The 26,703-nt window shown below is 44.1% G+C and overlaps 1 protein-coding gene across 2 annotated transcripts in view; it reads left to right on the forward strand.

Annotated features, from left to right (window-relative positions):
- The window catches only part of TFCP2 (transcription factor CP2), a 66,353-nt gene that overhangs the window by 17,696 nt on the left and 21,954 nt on the right, over window positions 1-26,703 (forward strand). For both annotated transcript variants that reach the window (XM_062203655.1, XM_062203656.1), the window contains exons 2-4: window positions 18,829-18,980; window positions 20,259-20,335; window positions 21,524-21,629. In XM_062203655.1, coding sequence (XP_062059639.1) covers window positions 18,829-18,980; window positions 20,259-20,335; window positions 21,524-21,629 — 335 coding nt within the window. The remainder of the gene's footprint in view (window positions 1-18,828; window positions 18,981-20,258; window positions 20,336-21,523; window positions 21,630-26,703) is intronic.

A 26,703-nucleotide genomic window follows, 5' to 3' on the forward strand; every position in this document is an offset into this window, starting at 1 on the left:
CACTTCAGACCCAGCTGCTTGCTGATAACACCTGGGAAAGCAGTGCAAGATGACCCAAGTGGTTGGACCCCTGCCCCACACATGGAAGACCTGCATGGTGTTCTGGACTCCTGGCTTCAGCCTGGCCCAGCCCCAACCATCATGGCCATTTGGGAAGTGAACTGGCAGATGGAAGATACCTCTCTGTCTTTCCCTCTCTCTCTGTAATTGCCTTGCAAATAAATAAAATAAATTTTTAATTTATAAAAAGAAATTTACAGTGAAACCAAAAGTTCTTTGAAAAGATCAAGACTGACAGACCTTTAGCTAGATGGACTAAGAAAAAAGATTCAAATTATTAAAATACTAAGATATAAATGCAGTTGGAATTATTACTACTAGTTGTATGGAAAAAAAAAGAACGATTAGAATAGAGTATTGTAATGAATTGCACAACAAACAATTGGGTAGCCTGGATGAAGTAGAAAAATTCCTAGAAACACAAAACCTAGAAATAGAAAACCTACATGGGGCCAGCACTGTGGTGTAGTTGGTAAAGTCCCCTGCCTGCAGTGCCAGCATCCCATTTGGGCATTGGTTCAAGTCCCGGCTGCCCCGCTTCCAATCCAGCTCTCTGCTATGGCCTGGGAAAGCAGTAGAAGATGGCCCAAGTCCTTGGGCCCCTGCACCGGCGTAGGAAACCCAGAAGAAGCTCCTGGCTCCTGGCTTTGGATCAGCACAGCTCCAGCTGTCGCGGCCATCTGGGGAGTGAACCAGCAGATGGAAGACCTCTCTATTTGTCTCTCCTCTGTGTAACTCTGACTTTCAAATAAATAAATAAATAAATAAATCTTTAAAAGTCTATGAAGAATTAGAAAAAAAAAAAAGAAAATCTAAAAAAAGGCCTATAAGTAGTAAGGAGATTTCATCAGTAAACAAAAGGTTCCTGGGGCTAGTGTTGTTGGATTAAGTTGCTGCTTGCCACACTTGCCATTGGAGTGACTGTTCAAGTCTCCACTTCTCTGCTTCTGATCCCTTCCTGCTAATGAGCCTGGAAAGGTAGCATTATTATATATTGGGAAAATTGCACAATACCTGGGCCCCTGCTACTCATATGGAAGACCAGGATGGAACTCCTGACTCCTGGTTTTGGTCTGGCCAAGCCCTGGCTGTTGTGTCCATTTAGGAAGTGAACAAGCAGATGGAGGATATCTCTCTCTTTCTCTACCTGCCTCCCGCTTTTCTCTCTACCTTTCAAATAAATGAGTAAATATTTAAAACATTTTTGTTTTTCTGAGAAATCTCTGCATCTGGATGCTTCAATGGTGAAATTCTACCAACATCTAAAGAACTAACACCGGTTGTTTTCAAACTTTTCCAAAAAGTTGAAGAGGCAGGAACACTCCTTAGCTGTTTCCTTGAGGTTAGCGTAGCAAATCAAAGCTTTGGTACTAAAGCTCTATAAACATATTACAGCTGAGGTTGGGCCAGGGTCAGAGAAGGGAGCCGGAATGCCATGTAGGTCTCTCATGTGTGTGGCAGGAGTCCTATTAAGTGAGCCGGTACTGCTGCCTCCCAGGATCTGCATTGGCAGAAGCTGGAGGCAAGAGTTGGAGCCAGGAATCAAACCCAAGTGCTCCAGTACGGGCTTTTTCTTTTTTCTTTTTTTTTCTTTTCTGACAGGCAGAGTTAGACAGTGAGAGAGAGAGACAGAGAGAAAGGTCTTCCTTCCGTTGGCTCACCCTCCAAATGGTCTCTACGGCCAGCGCGCTGCGCTGATCTGAAGCCAGAAGCCAGGTGCTTCCTCCTGGTCTTCCATGCGGGTGCAGGGCCCAGGCACTTGGGCCATCCTCCTCTGCACTCCCGGGCCATAGCAGAGAGCTGGACTGGAAGAGGAGCAACCGGGAGTAGAACCTGGGGTGCTGGTGCCGCAGGTGGAGGATTAGCCTAGTGAGCTGCGGCGCCGGCCCAGTACGGGCTTTTTAACCACTAGACTAAATGTCTGTCCCTTACGTTTATCAATTTTCATTTGTTGAACCACCTTTGTAATGCAAGAATAAATCCCACTTGGTTTCCTTTTTTGATCCCTGGCCCAGCCTCAGCCGTTGCAGGTTTTAGGGAATGAACCAGTGCATTTGCAGCTCTCTGTTTTTCTGATAGTCTGCCTTTCAAATAAAAATGTAGTAGCAGTGGGTGTTTGGCCTAATGGTGAAGGCACTAGTTACGTCACCTGTGTGCCACATCAGGATACCTAGATTGTATACACAGCTCCAGCTCCAGCTTTCTACTGATGCAGACACAGGAGGCCATGGTGATGGCTCCAGAAATTGTGTTCCTGTCACCCATGTGGGAGATCTGCATGGAATTCCTGGCTCCTGGGAATTTGGGGAGTAAATGAGTGGGTGGGAGTGTGTGCACCTTGTCTCACAAGCTCTCTATTTCGCTCCTATTGGATAAATTTTTAAAAATACAGTGAAATTAAGAACTGATCAAGGTGAGGTACTGCATTAAGAGAATGAAGGAAGAAATCACTCATCTTAATTGATGCAGATGCAGCATTTGACAAAGTGTGATACCCTTTAAAAACATTCAGCATGGGGCTGACCTTGTGGCCCATTAGGTCATATCAGAGTCCCGGCTGCTGTACTTCCCATCCAGCTGCCTGCTGATGCATTTGGGAAAGTAAATGCTTGGGCCCCTGCCACTCGCATGGAGGATCCAGATGGAATATCAGGTGCCTGGCTTACTCTTGGACCAGCCCCAGCCATTGTGGCTTTGAGTCCTTTTCAAGTTCTTTCACTGAAATAAATTGGTTGATATCATCAAATTAGTATGAACTGCATAAATAGCCATACATAGTGTTAGAGGGTAATACCTTTCTTTTGATTGATTGATTGACTTGAAAGGTAGGGTGACAGAGAGGGAGATAACTTCCATCTGCTGGTTTACTCTTCAAATGCTGGCAAGAGCCTGGGCTGGGCCAGGCCAAAGCTAGGAGCCAAGAACTCCACCTGGGTCTCCCATGTGGATGACAGGGACCCAAGATATCATCTACCTCCCACGGTCTGCAGTGACAGAATTGAATGTAGGCATTTAATTTGGGACACAGGTGTCTTAATCACTAGGCTAAATACCCTCTTCCAGATGGGCCCAGTTTTGAAGGGCTTTGGGATCTTGTTGTGGAGCTAGCACTTTGTTATGATCGCATTGGGAAGCCACTGTAGCCTTGTAAACAGAAAAGTGACATTAGATTTACATTTTAAAAAGGTTACTCTGGCAGCAAATTGGAAGATTTATATATACATATTATGTATTTATATTTCTAATGATAAAAAAGTTAGTTATTGGGACCAGAATTGTGGTGCAGTGGGTTAGACTGCTGCTTCTGATGCTGGCATCCCATCTTGGGTCCTGATTGCTCTGCCTGTGATCCATCCTGGTAATGTGCCCGGGAAAAGAACTGAAGATGGCCCAAGTGCGTGGGTTCCTGCCACACATGTAGGAGACAGGATGGAGTTCCTGGCTCCAGGGTTTGGCCTGGCCTAATGCTGGCTGCAATGCTGGCTGTTGCAGCAAGTGAACCGGGTACCTTCTGCTCTGCATATCCTTAGAAATGCAGATTGACTATCTTTTTATTTGTAAAAATGAGGCAAATAACAGTTTGCTTTGGTTGCATCATTAGGTCCGTAGGGGACATCTCTAGGAACTATCTTAGAGGCATTTCTTTGTGCAAGACATTTGGAGCGAACTTTCAACAGAGTAGTAGCTGCAGTTGCTGCAGTTCTGTCCTCAGCTTCACGGCTTAACCATGTTTCCTTTGTCAGAAATGCACTGAGTCACCTCCAAGTCAGGAAACAGTGGCAAGGCAGTCACCAGAAATGTACATGGCATATCATGGCAGATATGTTCACGTTGTATTAGCTGGTGGAGCTGCATTCTGTATTGCTGTATGGACATATGCAGCACTCATATCGGAATAGAATGGAACCTGTCCCCTGTTGGCAGAGTCACCCCAAAGGAATGGAGAGGTCAGTAATCGTCCCAGCTGGTGTGTAATAGTGAATTGTTTCAAAACCAGCTCCTAACTGATGCCAAGTAAAAGCACTGTACCCATTAAAATACAGCATTGTTGAAGAAATAAAGTACATTAGAAATCTTCAAAACCAAACAAAAAGATTTGGTCTGAGGGAGAAATTCTCCAGAGCTCTGCTACCGTGAGCACATGGGAGAAGGGGCAGCTGAATCCTGTTCATCATCTCACAGGACTAGCACTCTTGTTCTTATAGGACTCTGAGAAGTCTTCTGTAGTTAAAAGCCTTAAAAGCAGGAAACTGCCTGCCTGGCATTGAGTGCAGGGAAGAGCTGATCCTGCTTGATGGCAGGCGTGAGAGGGAAGGGTGGGCTGAGCAAGAATCAACTGCAGGGGCTACAGAGGTGATGGATGATGCTTGGTCGTGATGAGGAAGCCTGACTACATGGGAAAAATACATCCAAACCCATGAGCTGGTGGACATCTTTAAAAGAATTGATTTCTTTATTTGAAAGGCAGAGAAACAGAAAGGGAGAGGTGGAGGCAAAGAGAGAGAAAGGTCTTCCATCTGCTGATTCTCTTCCCAAATGGCTGCAAAGCAAGGAACCAGGAGCTTCTTCCGGGTCTCCCACGTGGGTACAGGGGCCCAAGCACTTGGGCCATCCTCTGCTGCTTTCCCAGGCCACAGCAGAGAGCTGGATTGAACTGGAGCAGGCCAGACTCAAACAAGAGCCCAGATGGGATGCTGGTGCTGCAGGTGGTGCCTTAACTTAACCCACTATGCCCTTGAATATTTTAAAAACTTTTATTTTTATTTTATTTGAAAGGCAGACACAGAGAGATCTTTCATTCTCTGGTTCACTCCCCAAATGTCTGCAACACCTGGGTCTGGGCCAGGCTGAAGTCAGGAGCTCAGAACTCAATCTAGGTATCCCATGTGCTTTTTTTTTTTTTTTGACAGAGTTAGACAGTGAGAGAGGGAGACAGAGAGAAAGGTCTTCCTTTTTCCGTTGGTTTACCCCCCAGATGGCTGCTACGGCCACTGCGCTGCGGCGATCTTAAGCCAGGAGCCAGGTGCTTCCTCCTGGTCTCCCATGCAGGTGCAGGGCCCAAGCACCTGGGCTCTGCTCCACTGCCTTCCCCGGGCCACAGCAGAGAGCTGGACTGGAAGAGGAGCAACCGGGACAGAATCCGGTGCCCCAACCGGGACTAGAACCCGGGGTGCTGGCGCTGCAGGCGGAGGATTAGCCTAGTGAGCTGTGGCGCCGGCCAAGGTCTCCCATCTGTATGGCAGGGACCCAGCTTCTTGGGCCATCACCTGCTGCCTCCCAGGTGCACGTTAGCAGGAAGCTGGAATTGGAAGCAAAGCCAGGATTCCAGCTCAGGCACTCCAATATGAGACGTAGGCGTTGCAAATGATGACTTCACTGCTGTGCCAAACACCCTTCCCTGGATACGGATTTTTGAATACTGAAATGAGAGTTCTACTGTCTTTACCAAAATTGTCAGATTCCCTGGAATATATAGCTCATGAATGTGCTGCAACTTGCCATTTTTTTCTTCTGAATCTGAATAGTCAGTGATTTCAAAAATTTGATGAAAGAGCCCAATACTAATGATGCCACAGGTGATGTTTTCAATTAGCAGTGTTTTAATGAGATCTGTGGGCTGGTAAGGGCTAATCCTGTAGTGTATGGAAAAAAACTGAGGAAGCAGTCCCAGCCCTGGCAAGTCTCCTGAGGTTGGGCTTTGCTAATTCAGATGGCTTTTTTTTTTTTTTTTTAACTCCGATTTCTTTGATTAAGCTTATCTTACAAGTTCTGTGGAAGTAAATTTGCTTCTGACACTAGTCGGATGCTTTTTATCTTGCCAGATAAGTAAAGCTAGCAGATGCTTATAAAATCAAGTTTTTAGTGACTTTCTAAGCTAAATAAAAATAAAAGCCCATTACTTGTAGAAGTAAATAAGTGGCCATTGGCACGTAGTTCAGCAGAGCACAAGTGTGATCTCTTGTGGGAAACCTGAAGGCTCGTGGAGAAAAAAGAGAAATCGAGTTTATTTTTTTCATGAACTTTGAGATGTATACATTGCATGTATATCTGGTATCTCATAACTGATTCAAACTGCTGAAGAGATAAAAATGACTTACTTCTTAGAGTGTTTCAAGAACATTATGCCCAGTTTTGAGATCTGGAAAAGAGTTCCAGAAACAGGATTCCCAGCGAAAGGCCATCAGATGGCCCACGGGCTCTGTCAGGGTAACATGCAGTCCAGACGTGGTGTTGCCTGCTTTACTGCTTATCTGGTGCTGGTGTCCCACTTGGTAAACTGTGTTCCAGGTTTCAGCCTGGAGGGGAGGAAGCTTAGCTTAGAAATGTCTGGGGCCCTTTTGAGTTACATCATTTTTACTAGTATGCATATATATTTCAAAATGATTCATTTATGCTTCCTTGGGTATTAATAACACTGTAAAAACAATAAACCAGAAAGGCAAAAAATAATAGATGTTTACAGAATACTTTAGCCTGATTCATTGTTGTGCAGATAGAAATTAAGGAAAGGGGTTTTATCTTTCACTTGTTCATTCCTCTATCCCTGCCACTTCAGAGAGGCCCAGAAGTAGGTGCTTGAACTAAGTTTTAGTAGGCCACACTAAAAGATTTTAAAAAAAGTTGTGAAAATCCGAGGTCACGTTGAGTATGTTCACCCCACTCGAGGTGATGGATGTGCACAGACCTGAACAAACTCCTTGCCTGTTGTGGTGATGTCTCAGGGTGACTCACTAGGGACCTCCTTAAAGTCAGATCTTGGTGTGAAAAAGATGACATAGAGTTCAAACTCATTACCTTGTGTTATTAACACACAGCGCCAAGTAATTAGCTCAGCAGCCCCTCCCCCTCATTCTGAATTAATTGATGTGGGATATGGCCTGGAAGGGATTTTTAATAGCTCCCTGGGTGATTCTAATGTTCAGCCACTACTGAGAGCCGCTGACAGTTATATGCTTTCCACACTTTGAATTCAGCGATGCAGTAGACAAGTATAGCAGAAGATGACTTGAAAAGTATATATATTTTGTTACAACTATTTTCTGTCTTAAGCAGGACCTGGGTTACAGTTTTTAAGCTAGCTGTCAGTACATGTGGGTGCACGGCACTGCGGTGAAGCTGCTGCTTGGGATGCCCATGCATCAAGTTGCAGTGTCTGGGTTTGAGTCCCGGCTCTGCTCTCCATTCCAGCTTCCTGCTTGCAGACCTTGGGAGAACAGCAGTGATGGCTCAGGTCGCTGGATTCATGCCACCCATGTGGAAGACCTGGATTGGGCTCCAGGTTCCTGACTTTGTGGGCATTTAGGGAGTGAACAGAGTGTGATCTCTTTGTCTGACTTTCAAATAAATTAAAAAATTTAAAAAATACCTCCCCAAAAGATAGCATTGAGTGCAAATATGTTGGATAATAGATTTAGCAGCTTATTTTTTTTTCTTTGCAATGCAGTTATCTGAGCTTACAAATGAGAGAGCCCCACAAGGATAAGTTGGAGGCAAAGTAATTTTCTCTTTTTAAAGATTTATTTGAAAGAGTTACAGAAAGAGAGAGAGAGAGAGAGAGAGAGAGAGAGAGATCCTTTCTTCCTCTGGTTCACTCCCCAAATGGCTGCAACATGCTGGGGCTGGGTCAGGCTAAAGCCAGGAACTAGAGCTCCCTCCGGGTCCCCGACATGGGTGCAGGGGCCCAAGCACCTGGGCCATTCTCCACTGCTTTCCCAGCCACACCAGCAGGAAGCTAGATCAGAAGTGGAGCAGCCAGGGTTTGAATCAGTGCCCATATGGGATGCTGGTGGTGCAGGCCGTGACTTTAACCTGCTGCACCACAGTGTTGGCCTCAGTAATTTTCTCTGAGTACCATCTGTATATGCCATCTGTGGCAGTTTGTGTGTTTGCTTGATTATTTAAGTAGATAATATCCTTGTTCTTAAATAGCTGAATAATACTAATAATACTATAATTGAAAGATTTGGCTTTTTTATTTTAAAGATTTATTTATTTATTTGAAAGAGTTAGAGAGAGGCAGAGAGAGAGAGAGAGAGAGAGAGAGAGAGAGAGGTTTTCCATCTAATGGTTCACTCCGCAATTGGCTACAATGGCCAGAGCTGTGCCGATCCGAACCCAGGAACCAGGAGCTTCTTCTGGGTCTCCCATGTGGGTGCAGGGACCCGAGGACTTGGGCCATCTTCTACTGCTTTCCCAGACCATAGTGGAGATCGGAAGTGGAGCAGCCGGGACTAGAACTGGTGCCTGTGTGCGATATCAGCACTGCAGGCAACAGCTTTATCTGCTGTGTCATAATGCCAGCACCCCCCTCCCCTTTTTAAGATTTGTTTTATTTACTTGAAAGGCAGAGTGACAGAGAGGGCAAGACAGAGATCTTACATCCACTGATTCACTTTCTGATGGCCAGAACGATTGGGGCTAGACTGTGCTAGGCCAGAGCCAGGAACCTGGAACTCCATCTGGGTCTCACACATGGGTGGCAGCTGGGACTACAGCTGCCAGGCTCTATGGGAACCAGCTGTGCTGCAGTGCTGGCTCCTATAAAATATTGTTTTAATTTCCTGTTTTACAGTCTTGCCTGGACTTTATGTCAGAACATTCTTGGTGTAAGGTATGAAGAACATATTCTAACGTCCTTTTGAATGTTAGTATTATAGACAAAGTTCATGTGATAATGTCATTCCTAGAATCATGAAGTTCGTGTTGACAAAGTGCTGCAGGTGCACATCTGCAGATGCTTTTTTTTTTTTTTTTGACAGGCAGAGTTAGACAGTGAGAGAGCGAGACAGAGAGAAAGGTCTTCCTTTTTCCGTTGGTTCACCCCCCAGATGGCTGCTACGGCCAGCGCACTGCACCGATCCGAAGCCAGGAGTCAGGTGCTTCTCCTGGTCTCCCATGGGGTGCAGGGCCCAAGCACTTGGGCCATCCTCCACCTCCTTCCCGGGCCACAGCAAAGAGCTGGACTGGAAGAGGAGCAACCTGGACAGAATCCAGCGCCCCAACAGGGACTAGAACCTGGGGTGCCAGCACCGCAGGCGGAGGATTAGCCTAGTGAGCTGTGGTGCCGGCCCAGATGCTTTAATTCTCCTTGAAGAGAATTCATCCAGTACATGTTCATTCAGCTGGAATAAGAGGCAGAGGTTGATCGTCTCCCGAATGTATATTGGTCATTGATCTACTTTTCTTAATATTTGTTCTTCTTGTTCTTTTGCCAAGATGATTTTTCTTGACAGAAAAGTTAGAAGAAATGCAGGAACTGGATTTTAGCTCTGTAGTTAGTCATGTACCATTTGGATCACACATGGACCTGTGCCTTCGTTAACTGTTTCGCAAGTCTTAGTATATTCTGGGCTTCAGCACAAGCTTCCTTCTTACATATACTGGTGCCATAACAAATTGTTTCCCTTTTTTATATGTATTGTGCATGTTGATCTAATTCTGAGTTGATTGGTGACCTTTCTGTTTAGATAGCTTTCTTCTGTCGGAGCTCATTTTTTTTTTTTGGACAGACAGAGTTAGTGAGAGAGGGAAACAGAGAGAAAGGTCTTCCTTTTTCCGTTGGTTTACCCCCAAAATGGCTGCTATGGCCGGCGCGCTGTGCCCATCCAAAGCCAGGAACCAGGTGCTTCCTCCTGGTCCTTCCATGCGGGTGCAGGGCCCAAGCACTTGGGCCATCCTCCACTACCTTCCCAGGCCACAGCAGAGAGCTGGACTGGAAGAGGAGCAACCAGGACAGAATCCAGCGCCCCAACCAGGACTAGAACCTGGGGTGCCAGCACCGCAGGCGGAGGATTAGCCAAGTGAGCCACAGCGCCAGCCATGTCTGAGCTCATTTGAGATTGTCAGAACCTCAGTCCTGTAGCCTTCCCTTTTAGCATCTCAGAACAGGGACTTGGCTCCTGTCTCCCCTGTTTGAAATCTGTTCTCTGAACTGAGCAGCTACTCTGACCACGCCCCCTGCTCACCTTCCTGCCCTTATGGCTTCCTTGCTTTCTTTGATGCCCCACTACTTTTCTGATCGATTTCTTGTTCGAGTTAGGCTCACAGTTAAAGCCCTACTCATTTCTTCTGCCTTCTGGGTAGAATAATTAGAAAGGAAAAATTTTGAAATGATGTATGCTGCTTTTTTTAGTTGAGTGAAATTTCTCAGTAGCAGGATTCTTTTGTCACTGTTTTTGACAGAGGGCTCCTGCCAAGAAGGTAAGCTAATTTTTGCCTTTACTTGGTAGTCAAGATATCTCTCTGGGCCCATGCTAAAATTTGCAGGCCATCTCTGCTTGCCAGATACCTTTCCTCTTCTGACTTTACATGCTTCCCACAAATCCCAGGAAATCAGTCTGCTTTCCTCTGTCAAAGGACACAATTTTAACGACTGAGCTTAAGATCTTAACTAGTAATACTTCATTCCACAAAATCCAGTCAGTGTCCTGATGAGTAAAGCAGAAGAATTTTTTTTTTTTGGACATTTATTTATATATTTGAAAGTCAGAGTTACACAGAGAGGAGAGGCAGAGAGAGAGAGGCAGAGAGAGAGAGAGAGAGAGATCTTCCATCTGCTGGGTCACTCCCCAGTTGGCCACAATGGCCGGAGCTGCGCCCATCTGAAGCCAGGAGCCAAGAGCTTCTTTCGGATCTCCCATGCGGGTGTAGGGGTCCAAGGACTTGGGCCGTCTTCCACTGCTTTCCCAGGCCACAGCAGAGAGCTGGATCAGAAGTGGAGCAGTTGGGACTCGAACCATTGCCCGTATGAGATGCCAGCACTGCACATGGCGGCTCCATTCACTACACCACAGTGCCAGCCCTGAGAACTTGGTTTTATAGACAGAAAAGAGCTGAAGAAAGCAGAAATGAAGAGGATTGGTCATTTCAATTTTTTTTTTTTTTTGGTAAGGTACTGACAGGGAGGGAGACAGACAATGGAAGAATCAGAATCACTGGTTCTCCTATCAGGTTACTTCAGGTTTTCTCTTTTTTTCTGAAAGATTGTGGCAAAAAGGGAATTTTATTATTAAGCCAATTGAAACTGGCTTGTTTGCAGGGATATTTGACCACTACCTCTTTAATCATGATTTCTCAGAGTCAGATAAGCAGCTTCGTTTCAGCTTGGTGAGTGAGTCCATTTTGATTTCTAGCCTGGTCTGTTGGGGCCTCTTACAGGAACTTAGTCCAAAGCATTGACCTCGTGTAAGAAGCCTGTGAGAGCTGCTGTGCAACTTGTGATGGAATCCTGTTAGATATGGGAAAGATAACTTGTTTTCTTTTCTCTCTCTCTCTCTTTTTTTTTTTTTAAATTTGAGAGGTAAAGTTATAGACAGAGAGGGAGAGACAGAGAGAGAGGTCTTCCATCCACTGGTTTACTCCCTAAATGGCTACAATGGCTGGAGTGGGGCCAATCCAAAGCCAGGACCCAGGAGCTTCTTCCGGGTCTCCCAGGTGAGTGCAGGGGCCCAAGCACTTGGGCCATCTTCTACTGCTTTCCCAGGCCACAGCAGAGAGCTGGATCAGAAGTGAAGCAGCTGGAACATGATCCGTATGGGTTGCTAGCACCACAGGTGGAGGCTTAGTCTACTATGCCACAGTGCCTGCCCGGAAAGATCACTCTTGATACTGCTTCTGTTTTTCTCATACTTCCGCTGTGCCTCCATTTCTACTTGGGGGGAATGTACATTGTTAACTTGTTACTTATCGGGTAAGGTGTCTGTATCTTTGTATTTGATCAGAGATAGGAAAGGTGTCAGTAGTTGCAAAATGATCACAATGTATATAGTGCTGAGTATTGTTTATTGGAGAATGTAGAACTCATGTCAGTAAATATTTACTGAACACATAACAGAGAACATCCAGGGCTGGACATTGGGCGCAGGGTTTAAGATGCCGCTTGTGATACCCACATCCCGTATCAGAGTCTGGCTCTGATTCAGATCCCAGCATCCTTCTAACGTGCAACAACCCACTTGGGAGTTCCTGACTGCTTGTTTCAGCCTGGCCCATCCCATGCTGCTGCGGGCATTTGGAGAGTAAACCAGCAGATGGAAGATCTTTCTCTGTGTCTGTCTGTCTGTTTCTGTTGTGGTGCAGCTGGTTAACCCACTGCCTATGTCTCTGGTGTCCCATATGAGCACCAGTTTGAGCTTTAGCTGCTCCACTTCCAATCCAGCTCCCTGCTAATATGCCTGGGAAAGCAGCAGAAGATGGCCCAGGAGTTTGGGCCCCTACCATCCACATGGGAGACCCTGAGAGAGTTCCTGGCTCCCGGCTTCAGCCTGACTCAGCCTTGGCCATTGTGGCCATTTGGGGAGTGAACCAGCATATAGAAGACCTTCTCTCTCTCTGTCTCTTTCTCTCTCTGTCACTTTTCCTGTCAAATAAATAAATCTGTTTTAAAAAGCTTAATTTCATTGAAATGAATGAAATGCAAGAAGCAATCAGAGAATGACATAAAATGCCAAATTATACATTGGCATCAACTCCTTAGAGTCTGTTGGAGTGGGGTTCCGCCTCTGAGAAAAGAGCAGACTCCTTGAAAACAATCTCTTGCTGAATGTTTTTGTTTGGGTAGACACATGGGCCTAGAACTGTATTTACCAATGATCTGCTTCTCTGGAAATATGGAACTGAGTGTTACTCTTTTGCTCCCACAGTAAAGAAAATACGATGCAGCAAGAGCATGAATAATTCAAGTATATTTGGGCTTTATAGATCTTAAAATTGCTGATGAGGAAATATAGTCTTGTGAGTTTGATTTGGCTTTACTTTCTTGAGTAAATCATAGGGATAGCTTTTAGAATCAGTGTCAGAAATCCAGTCCCAAATGACAGTCCCAAATGACTTGGTCATGGGGTTTAGAAGCAGTGCTACCTGAAGCTGAGAAGACCAGGAACTATTACTCTACATTAACCTTGTTTGGCAGCGACTTTTTTTCTTCTTATTTATTTATTTATTTATTTTTTTGACAGGCAGAGTGGATAGCAAGAGAGAGAGACAGAGAGAGAAAGGTCTTCCTTTTTTCCATTGGTTCACCCTCCAATGGCCACTGCGGCCAGTGCATCGCGCTGATCCGAAGCCAGGAGCCAGGTGCTTCTCCTGGTCTCCCATGCGGGTGCAGGGCCCAAGCATTTGGGCCATCCTCCACTGCCCCGGGCCATAGAAGAGAGCTGGCCTGGAAGAGGGGCAACCGGGATAGACTCTGGCGCCCCGACCGGGACTAGAACCCGGTGTGCCGGCGCCGCAAGGCAGAGGATTAGCCTGTTAAGCCACGGCACCGGCCTTCTTCTTATGTTTTGACAGTGACATGTGAGAAGGAAAAATACCACCCTACGTTCATAAAGGTTAAGCTGTTGCTGAAATTCTGTTTGCTTTGATTCCTAGTAATTTCACTAATCTTTCCACACAAGGCATCATCAGATGTGTTTTTCAGATTGCTAGGGCCGTAAGGTCTTCCAGAGACTAAAACTATGTTCCTAACAGTTTGTGGTATTTTGCTTTATTTTCTGAACTATTTGTTGTGGGAGCTGTGGGAGCGTCTGGACTTTGAGAAGTAGAAGAATTTGGACAGAATACGCTTCTAGAAAACTCCATGCTTTTTTTTTTTTTTTTTTTTGAAAGATTTACTTATTTATTTGAGAGGCAGAGTTACAGGCAGAGGGAGAGACAGAGAGAGACCTTCCATCTGCTGATTCACTTCCCAGATGGCTGCAATGGCTGGAGCTGGACTGATCCAAACTCAGGAGCCAGGAGCTTCTTCCAGCTCTCCCACAGGCATACAGGAGTTCAAGTGCTTGGGCCATCTTCCACTGCTTTCCCAGGCCATTAGCAGGGAGCTGGATCAGAAATGGAGCAGCCAGGACTCGAACCAGTGCTCATATGGGATGCTGGAACAGCAAGTAGAGGCTTAACCTGCTGTGCCACAGCGCTGGCCCTGAAAACTCCATGCTTCTGTAGCTTTAAATGGTCTCAAGGGAACAATAGTTTGTTTCACCTGACAAATTACTATGGACAGTAAGAAAGACTCCCCACCTCCTCTATTCTTCACTCATACGAACAAAGCAAACACACCTCCAGACCGAAAAAAGAGGAAAGCGTCCTTTGTGTTTCTGACTTTTGCATTTTTTATTTTAAAGTTTATATTTATTTATTTGAGAGGCAGAGTTACAGAGAGTGGGAGAGACAGAGAGAAAAGTTATCTTCCATCCGCTGGTTCACTCCCCAAATAGCTGCAACGGCCAGGGGCCAGGAGGCGCCTCTGGGTCTTCCATGTGGGTGCAGGGGCCAAAATGATTGGGCCATCTTCCACTGCTTTCCCAGACCATGGCAGAGAGCTGGGTTGGAAGAGGAGCAGCTGGGGCTTGAACTGGTACCCATATGAGATACTGATGCCTCAGGTGGAGGCTTAGCCCACTATGCCATAGCACCGGCCCCTTACAATATTTTTTTTAAGCAACTAGAAACCTATTTCATAATTATTGGTTTGTATCTAGGCTAATTGAATTCAACTAATGATGAATATTCTTGCTCTTTAGACATTAACATGAGAAGATTTTTCCACCCTCCCATTCTTTTTATTAACTTCCCATGCTGTTAAGTAAGCTAGGAGCCCAGAACTGCTTCTGGATCTCCCACATGGGTACAGAGGCCCAACTACTTGGTCCATCTTCTGCTGCTTTGCTAGGCTCATTAGTGAGGAGCTGAATCACAAGTAGAGCAGCTGGAACTTGAACCAGTACCCATATGGGATGCCGGTGTTGCAGGTGGAGGCTTAACCTCCAATGCCAGCCCCCAGTAAAAGAAAATTTTTTTGAAGATTTATTTGTTTGAAAGAGTTACAAGAGAGAGGAAGAGATAGAGAGATAGAGACCTTCCATCTGATGGTTCACTCCCCAAATGGCTGCAACGGCCAGAGCTGGGCCCATCCAAAGCCAGGAGCCTCTCATGTGGGTGCAGGGACCCAAACACTTAGGCCATCTTCCTCTGCTTTCCCAGGCCATAGCAGAGTGCTGGATCGGAAATGGAGCAGCTGGGTCTTAAACTGGCACCCTTACGGGGTACCAGCACTACAGACAGCAGCTTTACCTGCTATGCAACAGCCCCCAAATCAGCCTTCTATCAATAGTGTTTTTGCCTGCATGTGATGACCCTGTGTTCCAGTGTATTGGGGAAAATGTATGTATATTGCTGCTGTATGTATGTAGGTGCATATAAGGAACAGCCTTTTCATCTTTGTATGGTACAACATTAATTTTGAGCTCTTTGTTTTATTTTACAAGCATAGTATTATAAAGGTTTGAGTATATTCCATTTTGAATGTGGGACATATTGGCAAGAATCACTAGATCTCTGACTTCTAACCTTTTAAAGGAATCTCAGTTGTTTATTTCATGTATCCTGTTCCCTTTTTCTCGTACCCAGAAGTACTCTGTGATCTAAACATGTTTTTTACTTTTTTAAAGGAAACTCTTTAGTATAGAAAATTGCAAGCATATGCAAAATAAATAGAATAATGTGATGAGCCGCCTTGCCATCACCTTGCTTTAAAAATCAGTAATGTGGGGCCGGCACTGTGGTGCAGAAGGTGAAGGCCCCTGCCTGCAGCGCCAGCATCCCATATGGGCACCGGTTCAAATCCCAGCTGCTCCACTTCTGATCCATCTCTCTGCTGTGACCTGGGAAAGCAATAGAGGATGGCCCAAGTCCTTGAGCGCCTGTACCCGTGTGAGAGACCTGGAAGAAGCTCTTGGCTCCTGGCTTTGGATCAGCTCAGCTCTGGCCATTGTGGTCATTTGGGGAGTGAACCAGCAGATGGAAGACCTCTCTCTCGACTCTACCTCTCTCTGTAACCCTGTCTTTTGAATAAATTAAATCTTTAAAAAAATCGGTAATGTGCTGCTACCCTTTTATCATTTATACCTCCACCCATCCCTCATCCTCTATAAAATTCTTCTTTATTAAATAAAATTCATATGCAGTTAGAGTTCTAGTGTGGTAGTGTAGAACATTTGTGCCTTCCCACAAAGTTCTCTAGTGTACATTCCAAGTCTGTTCCTGCCTAGCAGGGAATCCACTGTTCTCTTCAGTTTTGCTTTACTGCCATTGGCTGTTTGGATATTTATAACATTATTTGCAGACCATACAAAATGACCAGAAATTAACCTCCTGGGGCCAGCATTGTGATGCTGGCATTCCATATGGGCACCGGCTCAAGTCCTAGCTTCCCCACTTCTGATTCAGCTCCCTGCAAATGGCCAGGGAAAAGCAGCAGAAGATGGCCCATGTGTTTGGGCCCCTGCAACCCAGGTGGGAGACCTGGAAGAAGCTCCTGGCTCTTGGGTTTGGCCTAACCCAGCCCTGGCCGTTGTTGTGGCCACTTTGGGAGTGAACTAGCAGATGAAAGATATCTCTCTCTCTCTGTAATTCTGACTTTCAAATACAAAATAAATCTTTTTTTAAAATTAACCTCCTATAGATTTATTGAATTTCAAGTCCTGCCTATGGTTTCCTTGGCAGGGACAGACTAAGTGATTTCACTGGCCTTATATGGCTGGTTAGCCAGATGTTCATTGCCTGTGATAAACAGAATCAGATAGTATGCAGTGTTTGTACCTAGCTTTTTTGTTCGGCTTTAAATCAGTAGGAGTCATCTGTGTTGTCACGTTTTTTCATTTAAATGAGTCCATTGTATGAATGTGCCACGTTTTGTGCATCCATTCCAACGTTTAGGTTCTTTCCAGTTCTTGCTTTTATGCTGCCAACATGCATGAATAAGTCTTTGAATGGACTTCTATTTTCATTTCTCTTAGATAAAATACTTCTGGATGTCACTGCTAGGTCAAAGGATAGATGTGTGTTTGATTTTGTAAGAAACTACTGTTTTCTAAAGTGGTTTTATCATTTTAGGTTCTGAGTCTGATTAGTATACCTCCATGTCAGCCGTTGGGTTGTTAGACTTTTTAACTGTTGGTGAGTGAGTGTGTGTGCATATTCTTTAAAGGAGTTTGATTGCTTGTTTAGAGGTGGAGATACCCTACAACTTGGTGCATTCTTAAGCTTCTTTTAAAATTTGGAGTGAAGGCTGATCAGGGTAGTTTCTCCAGTGCCCAGGATATCCTTACCCAGTCATCCACGCCTGTAGTTTATGAGGAAAGACCACTGTTAGTTCTTTTTTTTTTTTTTTGACAGGCAGAGTGGATAGTGAGAGAGAGAGACTGAGAGAAAGGTCTTCCTTTTTCCCATTGGTTCATCCTCCAATGGCCACTGCGGCCGGTGCATCTCGCTGATCCGAAGCCAGGAGCCAGGTGCTTCTCCTGGTCTCCCATGCGGGTGCAGGGCCCAAGGACTTGGACCATCCTCCACTGCCTTCCCGGGCTATAGCAGAGAGCTGGCCTGGAAGAGGGGCAACCGGGATAGACTCCGGCGCCCCAACCGGGACTAGAACCGGTGTGCCGGCACCGCAAGGCGGAGGATTAGCCTGTTAAGCCATGGCGTCGGCCCGCTGTTAGTTCTTTAGATTCGTTTTAGCACTGTGTGGTTTCCAAAAATATTTTCTCATGTATATATTTGTTCTTTGTTTTTTATTTTTTTTTTATTTTTTTAAAGATTTTACTTATTTATTTGAAAGGCAGAGTTACAGAGAGAAGGAGAGAGCAAGAGTGAGAGAGAGCGAGAGCTATCTTCCATCTGCTGTATCACTTCCCAAATGGCAAAATGGCCAGGGCTGGGCCAGGCTGAAGCCAGGAACCAGGAGCTTCTTCTGGGTCTCCCACATAGGTGCAGGGGCCCAAGCACTTGGGCTATCCTCAGCTGCTTTCCCAGGCTCATTAACAGGGAGCTGGGTCGGAAGTAGAGCAGCTGAGATTGATTGAACTGATTGATGCCCTTATGGAATGCTGGCAGTGTAAGTAGTGGCTTAACCCACTGTACCACAGTGCTGGCCTCCCATGTATCTATTCTAAACAACAAATACAGTTCCTATATTATAGATGAAGGAATTAAAATTCAGGGGAGTTTGCCAAAAATCTGCCTCAGGTTCCAGGGACTGAAACTTAGGACTTCTTAGTTTAGTACTTTCCCACTAGCTTGCAGCATGATTAGCATGCTGGAAGTTGCTGGGTTGTCATAGGTTTGCAAATTTAGATGAGCTGACACAGAGAAGAAACTTTGTTTTGGTCCAAGTAGCTGGTAGAGACATCTCAGTTTAAATCCACAGAATGTGAGATGACCTTGAAATACGTGAGAATACTTTGAAAGGTTTGTGGGGAAATGGAATTACAAGGTAAGTTTCTTTTGATGCAAAAAAATTTGAAATCTATGCATGGGTTTTTCCTGTAAGTGTTTTCCATGAACTTTTTGAAGACCTCTCCTATACTGCTCATTGATTTATTATTTTTATGTGGCTTCTAAAGAATTCTAGAAGTTGTTTTAGTCTTTCTAGTGCTTGTAGAGCAACTGATGTGATTACAGAGATGTAGTTGGTGGCTTTACATTACCGAGTGGCCTGATCTTAAGTTTTGGAACTCTGTGTATAGTTTTCAGAGTCCTTTTAGTAACCCTGATTCCTAGAAACACTCTGCACACTTGGGTGGTTTGAGCGGTGAGTGTCTGTCAGGAGGGTGCCACAGCAGGTAATCTCGACTGTGTGGTTGGGAAGAAATCCCACCAGAGTGGGTCGTGTTTATGGCTTTCCACTGCAAATTACAGTGAAAAATTTTCAGCAACAAATCTATTTTTGCCCCATTGTCAGATATTAATGTAAGTCATTTGTTTATTTTATTTTAGTGATGTCCTTGCATTGCCCATTTTTAAGCAAGAAGAGTCAAGTTTGCCTCCTGATAATGAGAATAAGATCCTACCTTTCCAGTACGTGCTTTGTGCTGCCACCTCACCTGCAGTGAAACTCCATGATGAAACCCTGACATATCTCAATCAAGGTTAGATGCTTCCTCGTTATTATTGCAGATCCACTGGATTCATGATAGATTATTGGGTACACTGATATGTAAAAAGTTAGATCTTTCTAGTTAGATCTGTCGGACTAGAAGCCTGCCTTCAGACGTGTAAGATTTCAGTAATTTCACATTAGAATTAGGTATACTATTGGCTTCTTTTGTCTGTCATTTTTTGTCCCTGACTCCTTCTTTTAATTCACGTTCACCGGACATTCTCACTGCTACTCTCTGAGAAGCATTACTCCCGCTGCCTCTGTTTTTTACCAGTTGTGTGGCCTTGGACAAGGTGCTTGAACTTGTCCTTATGCAGGGTTGATGATGTCTTGGAGAGTTGTGTCAATTAAACGATATAGGTATTCAGGTACTTCAAAAAGTTCATGGAAAATGGAATTAAAAGATGTTTATTTTAAAAATAAAAAAAATTATTTGAGAGCGAGAACTCCCATTTGCTGCTTCCTTCTCCAGATGTCCTCAGCGCTTTTCCCTCCCCTCCTCACCACTTGAGGGGGATAGAGAGCTAGGAACTCAATCTAGATCTCCCAGGTGGGTGGCCAATACCCAGCTACTTGAGTCATCATCTGCTGCCCCAAGTTTATGCATTAGCAGGAAGCTGGCACCAAGAGCTAGAGCCAGGTCTTGAACCCCAGGTGCTCTGATTTGGGATATGGTAGACTTGACATTTGTCTTAATTGCTAGACTGAATGCCTGCCCTAGATAAATTTATTTTTGTACAAAACATTTTGAAATATATACATTGTTTTTTTTAATAATGTGCATTTTCCATGAACGTTTTGAATGTTTTATCACAGTGCTTAGTTGTTGTTACTAATACTAATATTACAAGGAAAGAACATCCTTAGGCCAAGAGTCCCTGATTCCAGATCCAAAACTTTTTGTGCATCAACTTGTTGCTGCAGGTGAAAATTCAACACCTGACTTTATGTGATGGATTGAGTAAAAATGCAGGCACATAAAAGATTGTATAAAGTTACATTTAGTTATATGTATAAAAGGTATATATGGAACATAGTAATTTCCTTTTTACACTTGGGTCTAATCCCTAGGCTATCTCACTATGTATATGTCAGTATTCCAAAATCAGAAAAAATCCAAATTCCAAAAACACTTTTGATCCCAAGAATTTTGGATAAGAGATACTTAATTTATATTATACTCATATATTCAACTAACTGAATTTTATTCGTTATGAATATAGTAAGGTTAATTTGAGATGAATATAATATGTAATTTCTATTCTAGGACAGTCCTATGAAATCCGAATGCTAGACAACAGGAAACTTGGAGAGCTTCCAGAAATTAATGGCAAATTGGTTAAGGTAAAAGGAAATCAGTAAATCATTCTTCTCTGCAATATCATTTCAGTGACCTTTTATGATTGTTTTTAAAAAGTTCCTGAGAAACAGCAGGATAGGTCAAGAGCATGCCTGTTCTCATCTGCTGGTTCACCCACCAAATGCTTACAATGCCTGGGGCTGGGTGGGGCTGTGCTGAAGCTGAGAGCTGGAAACAATCCAGGTTTCCCCACAGGGGTGGCAGGAACTCAATTACTTGAGCCATCTCAGCTGCCTCCAGGAGTCTATGTTAGCAGGAAGCTGCAGTCAGGAGCTGGAGCTGGAGCTGGAATCCGGATAATCTGGTGTGGGATGCAGGCATCTTAACCAGCATCTTAATCACTAGGCTAAATACCACCCTTGTGCATTTTTTTCCTAATTTTTTTTTTGGCTTCCGTAAAGGGCTTGATGATGCTTTGTCTCACTGCTGCAACTTGTGGAAGAATGGTAAATTGATGTGATATTTCTTTGGGGTCAGAGTAAACCTCTTCACATGGAATTTTCAGAATTGCTGAGACAGAAGGTTTACCACTCCATGGTAGTCCTCTGGCTCAGTGAAGTTCTTTGGGGTGGAGTGCCGTAACCTCAATCTTTAGGGAAGCTTCAGTGTCTCTTTGAATATGTAGTCTTGTAGAAAGGGAAACAGAAGCTACTGTTGATGAGTAGCAGTTCCATTTGTCTAGAGTAGATCAACAGTAAGGATTTGGAGAATCCACAGCATAATGGGACAGGAGTTTTACCAGCGCTGTGAAGGGTAGAGGGAGATATACTTCCACAAAGTAAAAGGAAAGTTGTTGGAAAGGGATTCTATCTTTCCTCAGTGTCTGTACGTTAACCAGATGAAGCGCTGAGCTGGGTGTTATGTGATGTAAGAAGAGAGACAGGTGCACATGCCTTAGATAGGAGTCCTTGGCTGTTTACATTAGGACTGACATGTAGACCAAGTTTTCATGTGGTACCAGTTAACTGTAAAAATTATATGTGAGAAGTTACAAACTTTGTCTTGAAATGGAGTTTGGTAGGTGTGGGTTTTAGAATGCAGTAGACCTTAGGAAAAGCAATTTTAGCTTGGGTCCGGAAACCAACTGGTGGTGATGCCTACCACTTTTCCTTTGTTAGAGCACTGATATTCAAGAGAGCCAGTGGTCACCTGAATCTGTTGTTTCCTCTTAGAGTATATTCCGTGTAGTGTTCCACGACAGAAGGCTACAGTACACTGAACATCAGCAGCTGGAGGGCTGGAGGTGGAACCGACCTGGAGACAGAATTCTTGACATAGGTGAGTTCAGAGAAATGCATTGCCCACCAAGTGCCTCTGACTCTGGACTGAGAGTTCGCTTTTCTTTACTTGACATTAGCCTTGATTCAGATGCTTCAGAGGCTCAAGTACCATGACCCTTTTATTTACTAAGCCTGAAATGTTGCTTGTATGATGAAATCAAAACTAAAGTTGGAGGGATAAACACATTAGTTCCATAGCAGTTACATTCATCACTTCTGAGTGATTTTGTTTTGCTCTTTAATATTGTACAAAACAGGCACTCTGTATCTATTAAGCAGGAACTCCTATTCCCCCATCTCCCCAGCCCCTGGTAACCACTATTCTACTTACTGTCTCTGTGAATTGGTCTAGTCTAGGCTGCCCATATAGACAGTCATACAGTATTTAGTCCTTTGTGATGAACGTTTTCACTTAGCATAATGTTTTCAAGGTTCATCCATGATATAACATGTATTAGAATTTCTTTCTTTTTTAAGGCTGAGTAATATTCTGTTGTATGTGTATACCACGTTTTGTTTATCCACTCATCCTTTGATAAATACGTGGGTTGATTCTATCTTTTGGCTGTTGTGAATAATTCTACTGTAAACACAGATGTACAAATAATTGAGAATTGGGCTTTCAGTTCTTTTGGATATTTGCCTGAAAGTAGAATTGCTCTGGGCTGGTGCTGTGGCATAACAAGTAAAGCCACCGTCTGCAATGCTGGCATCCCATATGGGTATGGATTCAAGTCCCGGCTGCTCCATTTCTGACCCAGCTCTCTGCTAATGCTCCTGGGACCACAGTGGAAGATGGCCCAAGTCCTTGGGCTCCTACACCCCTGTGGGAGACCCAGAAGAAACTCCTGGCTCCTGGCTTTGGATAGGCCCAGCTCTGGCCATTGTAGCTATTTGGAGAATGAACCAGTGGATGGAAGATCTTTCTCTTTCTTTCCCTCTCTCTCTGTAACTCTACCTTTCAAATAAATAAGTAAATCTTTAAGAAAAAAAAAAAAAGAAAATGCATGAACGGTAATAAAATCTGCTACTATAGGGAAAAAAAAGGAGTAGAATTACTGAATTACATAATTATTTTTATTAAAAATTGATTAATTTCCATTTTATTTGAAAGGAAGAGAGACAGAGACAGACACAAGGAGAGAGATATCGTCTACCCACTGGTTCACTCCCCAAATGCCCACACAGCCAGCACTGGGCCAGGCTGAAATAAGGATCCTGGAATTCCACCTGAGTCCCCCACATGGATGGCAGGAACCCAAACACTTGAGCCGTCATCTGCTGATTCCCAGCTTTTGTGTTAACAGGAAGCCAGATTGGAAGCAGAGTAGGTAGAACTGGAACCAGGCATTCTTTTATGTAAATATAGGTATTTCCAGGTGGCATCTGCACTGCTGTACCAAATGCCTGCTACAATACTTTGACTTTTATTTTATTTGAAAGACAGAAACAAAGAGAGTGCTATCTGCTACCAAATGTCTACAACAGCCAGGGCTGGGCCAGGAGCCTGAAACTCCATATGACAGAGCCCCAAGCACTCGAACCATCACCTGTTGTCTCCCAGGGGGTTCATTGGTAGTAAGCTGGAATCAGGAGCAGAGTTGATGGGCCCAGCAACATAGAAGTGAACCCAGGCACTCTGACATGGGTGTGGGCATCCCTAGTGGGGTCGTAGCTGCTGGACCAAATGCCTGCCCCCAACTAGTAATGTTTTTGAAGAACTGTGTTATTTTCCACAGTGGCTGTACATTTTGCATTCCTACCAGTAGTGCTCGGAGGTTCCACTTCCTCCAGTCCTTGCCAGCACTTGTTACTTTCTGGTTTTTTGTCTTGGATGATAGCCGTACTGATAGGTGTAAAGCAGCATCGTAGTGTGATTTTGCTTTGTTTATCCCTAATGATTACTGATGTTGAGCATCTCTTCATACTGTTTTTTGTCATTTGAATATATTGGAAAAATGTTTATTCAAGTCTTTTTCTATGTTTAAATTTTATTTGATTTTATTGTAGGAATTCTTCATTTAAAAAAATTTGACGATTTATGTATTTATATTTATTTGAAAGAGTGTCTCAGAGATAGGAATACACACACACACACACATACACACACAGATCTTCCATCCACTGATTCACTCTCCAAATGGTCACAATGGCCAGGACTGTGCAGGCCCAAGCCAGGAACCTGGAGCTCCATCTAGGTCTTCCACGTGGGTGACAAGAATGTTAGTACTTGGGCTATCGTCTGCTGCTTTCCCAGATGCATTAGCGGGGAGCTGGATTGGAAACAAAGCAGCTGGGACTTAAACTGGCATTCTGAGTACCAGTGTCGCAAACATTGGCTTAACCTGCTGTGCCACAATACCGGCCCCAGGAATTCTTTATATATACTAGATATTAGCCCCCTATCAGATATATCATATTCAAATGTTTTCTCCCATTCTGTGGGTTGATGTTTCTCTAAATTGAGAGTGTTTTTTGATTCACAAAGGTTTTTTAAGTTGATTGTAATTTTTGGTGTCGTATCCAAGAAATCATTGGTAGTGTCATGAAGCTTCCCCATGTTTTTGTGGAAGAGTTTTATAGTTTTAGGTCTTACATTCATGTCATGGATCCATTTTGAGTCAGTTTTTACATGCGGACATCCAGTTTCCCCACTGTTTATCATTTGTTGAAAAGACTATTTTTCCCCACACTAAATGGTCTTGGCACCCTGTTGAAATTTATTTGGCCTTATATTTGAAGATTTATTTCTGGCCTTTCTATTATGTCCCATTTGTCTATATCTATGTGTATGGATTTATACCTGTTTTGATAAGTGTAACCTTGGTAGTAAGCATTGAAGTTAGGAAGCAGGAAGCCTCCATGTTGGCTCTTTTTCAGGATTGTTTTGGCTACTCCATGTCTCATTATTTTGTCTTGAATACTATATAAAGGGGGCCAGTTTTTTTTCCCCCCCATGTATGCTGAAAGTTTCTTGATTTTTACTAACAACTGAGAACCAAATCAGTGGTGTGTTTTATCTAAAGTGGGAATTCTGGAATCAGAATGTCTCTTTGGTTGCAGTTCAAGTTTTTTCTACTATTTTGCTACACAGAGTAGGATTAGTTTTTCCTAAATCATAAAATATAAGGAAAGGGATTTACAAAACAATTATTTATTTGAAAGGCAGAGTTACGGAGAAAGAGGGAGAGGCAGAAATCTCCCATCTGCTGGATCACTCCCCAAATGGCCACAATGGCCAGAGCTGGGCCAGTTCGAAGCCAGCAGCCTCTTCTGGGTCTCCCACATGGGTGCAGGGGCCTAAGGACTTGGACCATGTTTTGCTGCTTTCCCAGGCACATTAGCATGGAGCTGGATCAGAAGTGGGGCAGCTGGGACTGAACCAATGCCCATATGGGATGCTGGCAGTGCAGGTGGTGGCTTTACCTGCTACGCCATAACAACCGCCCCAGAAAAGGATTTTAACAAACACACATGCAGTCTTTTCCTAGACAAACTTATCTGTGTCTTTGATTTACTATTGGTTAATATCTCATATTGGTAAATATAGTTAAAGATTTATTCATATCTACTTATTAATTCATTTGAGATAAAAGAACGCGCAAATGCTGGTTCATTCCCCAAATGCCTGTAGCAGCCGGGGCAGGCTGAGGCTGAGGGTCAGGAACTCAGTTCAGGTGACAGGAACCCAAGTACTTGATCCATCACTACTTCCCCTCAGAGTACACATTGAAAGGGAGCTGGAATTGGGAGCAGCCCAGGCACTGTGGTATGGGTTACAGGAGTGCTGAGAAGCAGCGTAGCCATTAGGCCAAACGCCTGCCCCTGGGTTACACAGCTTTATGTCATACTCATTTTCATTTTACCTGAGAAAACATTGTGAAGTGGAACCCATTGAATGCTTTCTTGTTTGAATCATTTATACCGAAGTAATAGTATAGTTATAGTGGTTTTTATAATAAATAATATTACCTAGCCGTATTTCCCAGTTTGACTATAGGAGAAGTCAGATAATGATACTTGAGTATCTGCCATGTGGGATTCAAAACAAAAAAAAATTAAAGATATATTTATTTATTTGAAAGAGCTACAGAGAGGGAGAGAAAGAGAGAGATCTTCGATTTGCTGGTTCATTCTCCAGATGGCCTCAATGGCCAGTGCTGAGCCAGGCTAAAGCCAAGAGCCTGGAGCTTCTTCCAGGTCTCCTATGTGGGTGGCAGGGGCCTAAGCACTTGGGCCTTCTTCTGTTGCTTTACCAGGCCATTAGCAGGGAGCTGGATTGGAAATGGAGCAGCCAGGACTTGAACTGGGCCCCATATGGGGTGCTGGGGATGCTGGCGGTGGCTTTACCCTCTACACCACAATGCTGGCCAAAACAAAATTCTGAAACTCATTCATTTTAGTTTTCCTCTTAAGCATAAGGTTTGTTATTTTGTTATAGGATTATTTGATGACTTAATAAGTCAGAACCAGTCTTTGTGTTAAATTTTTCCCATTTGATGCTTTCTGCTATCATACAGTCATTCTGCTTTACCCTTCTATAGTGACCCTATAATGTACTTCTAACAGTAATCTTAAGATTGTTGGTGAAACAGATTATAAATTACAATTTTCATGACCATAGAACTAGTGAGTTGACTTTGTCTATAAGTAGAATTTTGGCAAATTAAATGGAAACTACCTTTAAGTTGCCCTTTTAGAAATTTTTTTTTTTAATTTTTTTTTTATTTTTGACAGGCAGAGTGGACAGTGAGAGAGACACAGAGAGAAAGGTCTTCCTTTTTGCCGTTGGTTCACCCTCCAATGGCCGCCGCGGTAGCGCGCTGCGGCCGGCGCACCGCGCTGATCCGATGGCAGGAGCCAGGTGCTTCTCCTGGTCTCCCATGGGGTGCAGGGCCCAAGCACTTGGGCCATCCTCCACTGCACTCCCTGGCCACAGCAGAGAGCTGGCCTGGAAGAGGGGCAACCGGGACAGGATCGGTGCCCCGACCGGGACTAGAACCCGGTGTGCCGGCGCCGCAAGGCGGAGGATTATCCTAGTGAGCCGCGGCGCTGGCCCCTTTTAGAAAATT

Source organism: Lepus europaeus, chromosome 10 (genome assembly GCF_033115175.1).
Source record: "Lepus europaeus isolate LE1 chromosome 10, mLepTim1.pri, whole genome shotgun sequence".
NCBI classification, from domain to species: domain Eukaryota; kingdom Metazoa; phylum Chordata; class Mammalia; order Lagomorpha; family Leporidae; genus Lepus; species Lepus europaeus.